General features: G+C 30.5%; 1 protein-coding gene across 1 annotated transcript in view; it reads left to right on the plus strand.

The window, feature by feature from the left end:
* The window catches only part of LOC134695646 (gem-associated protein 5-like), a 153,259-nt gene that overhangs the window by 57,779 nt on the left and 83,184 nt on the right, over positions 1–12,296 (plus strand). The window contains exon 17 of the mRNA XM_063556963.1: positions 4,920–5,057. Within this exon, the coding sequence (XP_063413033.1) occupies positions 4,920–5,057 (138 nt within the window). The remainder of the gene's footprint in view (positions 1–4,919; positions 5,058–12,296) is intronic.

Here is a 12,296-nt window from a genome sequence, read left to right on the forward strand (position 1 = left end):
AAAGAGTATAGTATTTGTTTCATATTTGATAGTAAAAGTGTGAACTTTTTATTGAATTTAGAACTTTTGAATTGCTTTTCAAATCCCAGGAAACTGGTACGAACCCGAGGATAAAAATATTCAAACGTCCTCGCCCGATGCCCGATTACAAGTTGAAATTTTGGCAAGAGAATAATTTTGCAATGTGCTTGTTGTTGACCTCTAATTTCAAAAATTTCCTTACAGTACAGCCGAGATTCACATGTACTATAATTTGATCTAGCACAAATTAGTTAGGGACAGTTGACTATTGTTGAAGACTTTATGTTATTCTCATCATGAATATGGACTATAATTTGGAATTCGGCCTTTGGTTTCTTTTTGTATCCTTTTTTATAAGTTCTAAAATTTTAACTTTTATTTGATGGGTTGTGTTGGTGTTAGAATAGTATGAATGGAACAATTGAGTTTTTCGAGAAAAAATTAATACATTTTGATTCACCGTTTACGTGACATGAAACCAAACAGGAAACCAATCTTTATTTTCTTTATTTTGCACAATATAATTCAAAAGGCGTAAATAAACACCATTACTAGTGTAACTTGCTTCATGTTAATATTTAAAATCTTTTTTCAATGTTATATTAAAGGTTTTTTTAAACCTGACAGGAAACCATAAGAAACCGAAAGCATTTTTTTAGTTTTATTTTATTGCAAAATCTGCTTAAAATAATCTGAACAGTATACTTTTTCTTAAAATCCATCTTAAGGGGGCTCGCGGGTCTAAATCAACTTTTTTTTTCTAATATAGGATTTTCCTATGTTTTTCTATGATTAAACCTTATCTTATACCTAATGGAAATATAAATCAAAAATATGGGGTCACTGTTCATTTAAGCTCACAATTTGCCTCCGAAAGAAGCATACATTTTTGTTAACGTCCTTTTTTTCTGTTGAACTAATAGGAGAAATATTGGTAATATCGAAATAAAAAAAGAACTAAATTACAGAAATCCCTAAAATTTTACAATTATTTAGTTTATGTACAGCTTGTTTGAAATCAATAATAAAAAATATAGGTCACCGATGAGTTAAAAAAGATATTTCAATTTAAACGTCCAAAAATGACATTTTTGCACCAAAGGGAGATAATTTGGAGCTTTTTCAATGATATGAGCATTTTAAAAGTCATCTGTGGCAAAATCAAATCGATTTGTCTTGGTGATTTCTGTGCCATATTATAAAGTAATAGCTAATTGTGTAATAAATAATTTTTTTAATGAAAAAACAAATGTTTAATTTTTGGCCGATTTTTTTATACCCGCGAGCCTCCTTAAATGTAACAGTATTATAAAACTCCTAAATATGTGCTTGTTTTGAAAACAATTAGTACAATTTATTCAGAATTTTCCATATTTTCTCCATTAATACAGGATACCATAATTGTTGTATCTTGATGTTTAAGCAAAAAAAATGTATTTATATTTGGTTTTGATATTCCAGTTATATACAATTTATTCCAAATCATTGGTAATGTAACATTCTTTAAATCCAGTAAAGAAAAAAACTTTTAACTTGGAATTAAAATCTTTAAAATAGGCACAATGTGATACTTGTCATGCTTGTGACCTGTTCACCATCTACATGGTTTCCACATTTTAACCTAGTTTAGTGGGCTAAAATCAGTAAAGTACTTCCTTTCAAGTCATGCATGGTAAAAGTTTACTTCTCCTTTGACAAGTTTATTGCGTTTCTGATAAGTGTTTGCAGAACATGAATAAAAAATATTAATTAAAAACTGTGACAGGATTCCAACTTTGTACATTCTAAGTGTAACGGTATATTAACATGTATTTGTTATTAAATTATATTTATTCACCTAAAATATCCAGTAATATTTACTGCTGAAGTTAAATCAATCCAACGAGCATTGGTACAATGATAAGAGACGTAATTTCGATTGATTTTTCCAAGGACTCTTCACGTCATTATCGGGAAACGAAGTGTGTTCTAACGTCTGTCAAATATGAAATCGATTTTGTCAAGTCATTGGGCATTTATTTTCACACAGGATCGTATGTAGCATTATGCACATAGGAAAAATAACAGACCACTGGCGCAATCTCTTTGACAATTGTATTTTTCTCTTTTTAACAAGACGAAACAAGTCTACATATTATGTTTGCTAACATCCCGTTGGAAACAAAAACAATGTTTAGACCTAGTATTTCGTACATCCGGCCGTAATGGCGTTATCACATGTTAGTCACGTGTTTCACGTATGACCGGAAATGGTTAGAACTTAAGGACAAAAACAGTTTTAATAAATAATTGGACTTCTGTTTCGTGTGAAATATAACGCATAACGACAACGTAATTTTCTTGCTTAATTATTACGAAGATCAAAACAAGAATGTAAATCATCTCGGATTTACCTGTTTGAACATCTCGCGAGAGTTCATATTTGCATATTGTTTTTAAGAATTCTATTACAACAAAGCAGATTACATCATCTAAAAATTGCGTTACGAAATCGGACACAAAAATCACGCCACTGTTCTTACATCTGCTACATAAATACTTATAGTTCTCGGCATTTTCTTCTCACTATTCTTATTGGTCGATGTTCTTTGTTATTTGAAAGCAAAAGTTACGAATTTGCCGGTGACGATTATCTATAAATCAGTCAGCGTTATGCTCTTTGGAAGCAATAAGTAACGCGAGAAACAACACAAAAATACGGTTGTAGAATCTTTGAAATTCTTATATTTTAATTTTTTTTCTAGGGAAGAGTAGCATACACTTGTATGTTGATAAAAATAATGGCATCTTTAGATGTAGTTGCAACTTTTCTTACAGTAATTCACATTTTATCACTTTTCTATAGTTATAGGAAACGGAGCCCAATAGCAAATTATGGTCCATATGCATAATGTATTTTATTTTCATCCTGAATATGCATGAACTATTTTATTATCATTCTGAATATGCATGAACTATTTTATTCTCATCCTGAATATGCATGAACTGTTTGCCCTGTTGTTTAAGCAAATAGAAATCCATCAATAGATTAAGTAAAAACATGATTTTTTATGACTGAATGCCATTGTAGAATGTGTATTGAAGTGACAGTTGTGGGTGGAAATGAATTATAATCTGAATTAATGTCAACAAAAAAGTAATCTTTATTTTATGGTTTTCCTCTAAGGGCAGTTAATCTTTTGTATTAGAATACCCATTGGACAAAAAACAATGACTAATTGATATTTGTAAAATCATTGCTTCAATAATAGATGATATTTTAAAACGATTGTAATATTTTTATTGTGTTTATCAAAAAACAAAATTCTTTTGGGAGGCATTATTTGAGAGGTTGATTTCATTGAAAGAAAAAAGCAGTCATGTTTGAATAAGAGATGAGAACATTATTTATATTTATTTCATATGTACATTTCTTTTTTTGTTTTGTTTGGGTTTAATCATCTGTTCAGAGTTATGAACTATGAACAATAAATTCTTAAGATTGCAAAAAAAAAAACTCTTTCATTTTCCCTAAAGCAACATTAGTATCCTTTTTTTCTCTCATATAACAGACTTTAGAAAGTTGGTATTTAGAATGGAATTTTGCTAGAACTGAAGAAAAGTTAGTACAACAGCAGTTTTTTGTCCCAAAAATTAAGGTTCCTGTTGTTTTTCTTAAAATAATATTACTATATCTCCTTTACACTTCTAAGAAGCTACTGAAAAGAAAAGAGGGGCGAAAGATACCAGAGGGACATTCAAACTAAAAAATAAACGGACTTAGCTATTTCTAATAAAGAAAAAGGCAAGAAGGAAGTTCAAAGCTTAATGATTCTTGTTTAATGGTAATTGCTGTATTGCTTACAGTTCTTTATGTCTAGACACTTCTTCCTATTTAAAAGGTGATACTTCTTAATTTGAAGATTTACTATTAGATTATGCATATAAGTTTTCGGTGGGCTGTTTTTTTGGAATAAATTAATTTAAAGACTAGACCGCCAAGATAATTTGATGAGTAAAAGTTAATGATAACAGACATTTCTAAATGTTTGTTGTTGTTTGTTTACTTTGAATTAAAGTGTTGTTCAATTAGTGAGAGAAAATAAAAATAGTGAGGCAAAAACAATTATGTATAAATGATCTAAGTTCCTGGTTCTGGTAATGGAATGTCTGCTACATTTTCATTTATAATTACTTTTATGGGCAAAGGTCTAGACTTAAGCCAGATTGTACTATCAAAGTTAACGTGGTCAAATAAAACTGACCAGATGAACTTGTTTGAAATAGATAGTTTAAGTTGTCAATGCAAAATCGAAAGACTGGGATTGAAGTTTAGACTGCAAATGAAAAAAGGGGAACATAAATGATAAGAGCTAATAATAATTGTGTTTATTATCCGGTCTAATTTTTTGCAATAATAAAAACATTGCAATAATTTCTGAATTTACAGTAAATACATTCTGGATAAACAAAATTTCACCCTATTCCTGTGTCATAGAAGATACTGCTTGACAGAAGAATTCTGGATAGCAATCTTTACACTGTAGTCACCCAACAGTTCTGTAGCAACATGAAAACAACCTTGTTTAACCCCCCCCCACACACACACATGTTTGCGCCCGTCCCAAGTCAGGAGCCTCTGGCCTTTGTTAGTCTTGTATTATTTTAATTTTGGTTTCTTGTGTACAATTTGGAAATTAGTATGGCGTTCATTATCACTGAACTAGTATACATTTGTTTAGGGGCCAGCTGAAGGACGCCTCTGGGTGCCGGAATTTCTTGCTACATTGAAGACCTGTTGGTGACCTTCTGCTGTTGTTTTTTTCTTTGGTTGTTGTCTCTTGGACACATTCCCCATTTCCATTCTCAATTTTATTTCATTGTCAGAAGTAATCTCCAAACAATTGTTTTATTTATAGATAGCCAAACACATGGAAAAGAACCAAAGAAGAAACCATGGAAACCAAAATCCTTTTTCCCATTGTCTGGTAGGAAAGAGGCTAGAGGAAAAGAACCAGTACTGAACGACATTTTGATCCTGGCCAAGCATATATTTGGTAAGTGTGTATGGCGACAGACATGTTAGTTAATTTGTGTTGATAGATTTGAGTCGCTCTCAATTTTGTTCAAAATGTTGAATAACCAGACTACAGGAGAATCAAAAGTCAAATAAGCATTGTTTTGAATAATTACTAAATTTGAAGATCAACCACTTTTTTGACCTTTTTTTTTTTAAATTTATTGAAGTTCTCTTCAATATTTTTTTGAAGGTCAAGGTCAAAGTTACTTGAAATAGAATGATTAAAAACAGATTTTCAGGTTTAAATAAAACCAGACTGTATATATATAAAATGTATATATATGGTAACATACAATGTGTGAAATATAAAGTTTGGTTCTGAGGTCATTAATCAAGGTCATTGTTACTAAGAAGAAAGCTTTTTCATAAGATAATTGACAGGACCCTACATTGGATTAGAATCAAACTGAGAGATATGGTAACATATGATGAGAAGGAGATCCCTTATGGATTTTTGCTCAGTTACCATGGTTACTAAGATTGTATATATATACTTTTGAAAGTATCAACCAAAGAAAATCACAATTCAGTTATGCCAGTTGTCACACAGTAAATTGTATTTCTGTTTATTTCAGCTTGCATAAAGTTCCTTTGCGTTCATACCTTAAATATTCCCAAAAAGTTTACCAAATAACTACAGAATCATATTTTATGCACTAACAAAACATTATGTATTACAGTGAATTTTGCATGTTAACGCAATGTATTAATGATATATAGTCAGATGTTCAATAAACTATGAATGTGTATATAGTATTATAATAATATTTGTCATGAATAACACCAGTTGCAAAAGGAAGTGAATGCATCTATTTGTTGTACCTTCCCTTATGGTCAAAGATAAATAACTCAATTCAAAATATGACTTACCTGCAGTAATGAATCTAAAGAAAGATAACTCTGTACTTAAAATGTTCTACCTGCAGTTATGGTCAAAGATAGATAACTCAATTGAAAATATGTTCTATCTTTAGTTATGGTAAAAGATAGATAACTCAATTCAAAATATGTTTTACCTACATTTATGGTAAATATGTTTTTTTTTCCTTACAAACACCATGATTAATTGCGTTAAGATTGTCTAAACAATGTGAACTGTTCAAGTTATTTAGCACTTGACATCTATAAACTTATAATAAAATCTTTGGTTTTGTCTTACACTATATTAAACACAAATAAAACTTAGTTTAGTTGAGATATACTGAGTATAAAGTTTTAGATTTTGCTCTATGAAATAATAATATATTGGCCCAGGCCATGTGAAAACTTCAATAGCTGGCAGAAGTTATTATAAGCTCTTATCTCTATATTCCGTATAGATCTGACTTTTCCCCAAATGTGACTTTTCACTATGTTTGTACTAATATGAGCAACATGACTGGTGGTGCCACATGTGGAACAGAATCTGCTTACTTTTTGGAACACCTGTTATTACCCCTCTTTTTTTGTTTTCGGAGTTCTTGTTGCTCTGTCTTGAGTTTTACTTAAGTGTTTTTTGTGTACTGTGGTTTGTCTGTTGTTTTCTTTTTTCTTTTTTAGCCATGGTGTTGTCATTTTCTTTGTTTGTTTGTCTAGTTTGTTTGTTGTTGTTTTTTAGCCATGGTGTTGTCAGTTTGTTTGCAACTGATAAGTTTACATGTCCATTAAGTATCTGAAATTTGTCACTTTTTTATCTGTTATAACCAAAGTAAAACTTCACTTAAATCTCATTCTGAATCTATTCATTGGTTGCCTTCGGCTGTTGTCTGCTCTATGGTCGGGTGGTTGTCGCTTTGACATATTCACCATTTCCTTTCTCAATTTTAATCAAGAAGTCTTTAAACACTAAAGTACATTTAGAATGATAATGAAGTCACACTATTTTCGTCCACACTAAAGATTTGTTTATAATTGAAAGATTGTAGCGACCAAATGTTAAAGAGCTCTACTGTTCCATTACAGCAGTAATGTTCCATTCAAGATTTCCAATATATCTTCTACAAAAGATATAACATCTTTATGGAGTACATTTCCATTAAGAAACTGACACTTTCTCAGAACAATGAATATTCCTTTTAAACAAACCTCTTTTTATTTGTTATTTTGCCAAAGTACTTTGACAAATATTGGTATTTTTGTTTTTAATTATGGTTTATTGTATAACTTGATTAATTCTTATTGTCAAATTTTGAAACGATACTAAATTTTCAATGTTAAAATATTCTGTATAAAAGGATTTGGGTTTCCATAATTGAGAATAACAGGATAAAAAAATAGTGCCAAAATGGAATACTGTAATATTTAGAAGAAGTAATAAATGGTAAAATTGAAAATAAAAGTTAGCTGAAAATATTGAAATGACACCCCCCTTTTCCAACAACCAAAAACAAAATGGCAGTAAAATATGCAAGCAAGGGTACCTTCAACTTATCAACCCATGTAACCACCCTTGGACATTTGTTTTTATAGCTATTAATGGCAAAATATTGATAGTATAAATTCTTTGAAATTGAACATGATAACAACAACCTAGAGTGTAGGTGCACTTTTAGATGTAATATTTCAAATGTAAATGTCATATAAATATAAAAATGATAAGAGAAGGGAAGCCGTTTCTTTGTAGACTGTTTTCCTCGCCTTTAATTGTTTCCAATTTCCATGGCTATTATAGGTTATTTATAATACAGTGATTGAGTACTTTGTTCAATGGTTCAGGCTATTAGTTTTCTATTCTTCGTAAGTCGGTAGGCCATTAGCCATTTGTTTTGAGTTAATGTCTGGTCTAACAAAAAAAGTTAACAAGTAATTTATTGACTTGTGTACTTGTTTGAAATGTTTAACATTTTGTCATGTCAGCTTAGAATGAGCCAGTCGTTGCTGTCTGTCATAATTGGTTTTAGTTGTTTTCTGGTCTGTGCGTCCGTTCAGGGTTTGTTTCTTTTCAGGAAAAGTCGATTAATTTTTTAATAGTAGATCTGAAATCAGCATGTAGATTTATGCATTACCCTTCTGTTGCAAATGGAAAAAAGAAAAATCACTGTTTCTACAGATTTTTCTTTTTAACAAGTATTTTATTACGAACTCTAAAATAATATAAATTAACTTAGTAATAAAGAAATGAACCTTGGGTATTATTGAAAAAATATGTTTTTTATATCTCCAAAAGGGCATGTTTCTGACAGCTTTTTTGTGCATTGGTGTCAACTGTTATATGCAATATATGTCTTAATTGTAATATGAGATGTGTTTTAACTAGAACATGAGATGTATAGCATGGATATGTAATAGCTTTAACATGATGTATGTCTTTAGTGTAATATGAGATATATCTGAACTGTTACATGAGATATGACTTAACTAAAACATGATTTTTGTCATATCTCTAAAATGAGACATTTCTTAACTCTATCATGAGATATGTCTTAATTGTAACATGAGCTTTGTCTAAACTGCAACTTGAGATTCGTCTTAATTGTTAATATGAGGCAGGCATCACCTGTGAAATGGGATGAATGTCTGTATGAATTATTTTTTTTGTAACTTAAATATTTGTTTAAAGAAAAGAAACGGATATATCGTAACATTTCTGATTTTGGTTCCGTTGTTAGGAATTTTTCTTGTGACGCTATTTAACCCTTACCATGCGGTACCCGTCTTTTGACGGGCGGACCCTAATAACCGTTATTTGGCTCCAATGGCGTTCCATACTTTTAGAAGTCCACTTTATGATACTTATTTTAAAAGTTATGCATGTTCCGTCAACCTCAGGCTATCCATATTCACGTTTCTCATGTATAAGTAGCATTTTGAGCACAAATACGGACTTGGAAAATTGAAATTGGCTAAAAATCGGTTTTCTGGAGGGGTAGGCTTCACATCTGTATCTTACACAAGAAGTTCAGAGGCATAAAACTGGCAAAGATAGTGCAAACCCACAGCCATATAACTGCTGATCATAATTATTATTGAAATACGCATAGAAAACAACTACTTCCGGTTTTGGGTCCATTCGAAGTCAAAAATCGGCAAAAATCGTGAAATTCAGTATTTTGGGTCCAAATGACCTTCTGTAGACTGATGCATCAAGATCAGATTCACTCCGACCTAACAACTGTTGGGGTCAATTTGTTCACTAGGGTCCACTTTACACGCAGGCTACAGCTGGATACCTTAACCAGCAACCCTGGGTCTTCTGGGTCAAGAGAAGGGGTGAAAAATCGGCAAAATTGACGCTTTTTCCACCTGTTGACCCACTTTGGGGCAAATTCCTGCCAAAAAAATTCCGCCTCCTCACCCCGACCACCCCACCCCGTGATCACCTATGTTAGATTTAAAGAAATCAATATGCTACAGCAACAGGGCTGAGCTCATTTGCATATAATTTGCATATTTTTGCAAATAAACGAAAATTAGACATTTTCTAAAAACAATTCCGCATGGTAAGGGTTAAGTAATGATGACGTCATGTTCAATGTAAGCAAAGAAACGCAATGCATCAGGTAACGTTAGTTCATAATAACACGACAACAAGACCAGAAAAAGGAAGTAGATTTCTGCATTCTGCGCAAATGCGGGAATTCAAAACATGACAAAAAAAAGTTTGAACAATTTTGAGTTCATAATTTTAAGTAGTCTACAAGGAAATTTTCTCAATTATTTTTTTATTGATTTTTTTACTTTCATAGGGGACTTCGTCCCAATAATATGAGATATTTGTTAACTGTAAGATTATACAGGTCTTAAATGTAACATGGAACATGTCTAAGTATAACATAAGATATGTCTTTACTATAACATAAGATATGGCTTAACTGTTACATGAGATATGTTTTAACTGTGACATGAGATATATCTTTTTACTGTAACATGCGATATGTCTTTTAAGTGTGACATGAAATATGTTTAAACTGTGACATGAGATATATCTTTTAACTTTAACATGCAATATGTCTTTTAAGTGTGACATGAGATATGTTTTAACTGTGACATGAGATATATCTTTTAACTGTAACATGTGATATGTCTTTTAAGTGTGACATGAGATATGTTTTAACTGTGACATGAGATATATCTTTTAACTGTAACATGTGATATGTCTTTTAAGTGTGACATGAGATACTATATAAGTATGACATAAAAGATACAATATAAATGAAACATAAAATACGATAGAAGTGTAACATAAGATACAATATAAGTGTAACATAAGATACGATATAAATGTAACAAATGATACGATATAAGTGTAACATAAGATATGTCTAAACTTTAACAAGAGATATATCTTAACTGTAACAAGAGATATATGTCTTAAGTGTAACATGAGATATATCTTAAGTGTAACATGATATATGTCTTAACTGTAACATGAGATTTGTCTTAACTGTACTATAAGTTATGTTTAAAGTGTAGCATAAGAAATGTCTGAACAGTAACATAAGAAACGTCTCAACTGTACAACGATATACAATTTTAGTGCAACATGATATACAATTTAAGTTTAACACTATATATGTCTTAACTGTAACATTATATTTGTCTTAGTGTAACATGAGATTTGTCTTAACTGCAACATAGGATATGTATTAGTGTAACATGATGTATGTCTTATCTGTAACATGAGATGTGTCTTTTAAGTGTTAAATGAGATACAATATGAGTGTAACTTAAGATATGATTTAAGTGTAACATAAGATATGATATAAGTGTAACATAAAATACAATATAAGTGTAACATAAGATATGATATAAGTGTAACATAAGATACGATATAAGTGTAACATATGATACATTATAAGTGTAACATAAGATACGATATAAGTGTAACATAAGATATGATATAAGTGTAACATAAGATACATTATAAGTGAAACTTAAGATACGATATAAGTGTAACATGATATATATCTTATCTGTAACATGAGATGTGTCTTTAGTGTAACATGAGATATGTCTTCACTATACTATGAGACAAGTTTAAAAAGTGTAACATAAGAAATGTCTTAATTAACTGTAACATGATATACCATTTTAGTGTTACATGAGATATGTCTTTAGTGTAACATAGATATATGTTTAGTGTAACATGAGATCATCTTAAGTGTAACATGAGATTTGTCATAACGTAACATACTATGGTATACAATTTAAGTGTAACATGAGATATGTCTTAACTGTAAAATGAGATTTGTCTTAACTGTAACATGATATACAATGTAAGTGTAACATGAGATATGTCTTAATTGTAACATAATGTATGTCTTTACTGTTACATAAGATATGTCTTAAGTGTAACAGGAGATATGTCTTTAGTGTAACATGAGATATGTCTTATCTATAATGTAAGATATGGTCTAACTGTAACATAAGATATGTCTTAAGTGTAACATGAGATATGTGGCATACATCACTGTTGTTCATTGGTGTTGCAAAGTTTGGGAAGTAGCCATACCTAAGATCTTCTCCCAATGATCGCAGCTTTTATAAACTCCTACAACACACACAGTTTAAGATAAACAGATATTCAATTGATTGTATTGTAACTTTATTACAGATAAAATGCATACTTCTTTACTTGTACAATGTCTTGATTTTTGGCCAGGAGAAAAAAAATACAAGCAGATGGAATTACTCAACATGAAAAGCAAAATGAAAACTCACATAATATCATGTAACAGGGAAAACAGCCTACTTAGCAAGTCAAATCTGATTGTTAATGAATAATGTTCTCTTTGGCCTACAGTGCTTTGAGTGCTTTGAATTATTTAAGTTCTGAGAGCAATGGTTTTTGAATGGTTTATTGAGCTTCTGTCAGTTTTAATTAAACACTTCTATTCCTTGAAAAGAATTACACAACTTGGAATTTACATGCATACTAATTGCATGATAGACAAGCATGTAACATAGTTCGTAATTCGGTTTATTACAAGGTCTTTACCCTCATAAAAGTTGAGGCACTGCTGAATTGATTTACATCTTTTTGTGTGTAGTTCCTTTGAAATTTTACTTGCAAATTTTATAACAGTAACAATAAAAATTCTTAGCTGATTTGCATATAGAGTATTATATAATTATTTATTTCCAGCTTGACTTTTATCACTTTATACAGTATTACAATATACCACAATATTAAACTACTTATAATACAATAATTTCCAATGCAACGCAACCTCTTTTTAAGTAATGTCTGCTGTGCAAAGATAATTTCAAATATTTGATTATAATACTGAAAAAAGAT

Source organism: Mytilus trossulus, chromosome 14, assembly GCF_036588685.1.
Source record: "Mytilus trossulus isolate FHL-02 chromosome 14, PNRI_Mtr1.1.1.hap1, whole genome shotgun sequence".
NCBI lineage: Eukaryota > Metazoa > Mollusca > Bivalvia > Mytilida > Mytilidae > Mytilus > Mytilus trossulus.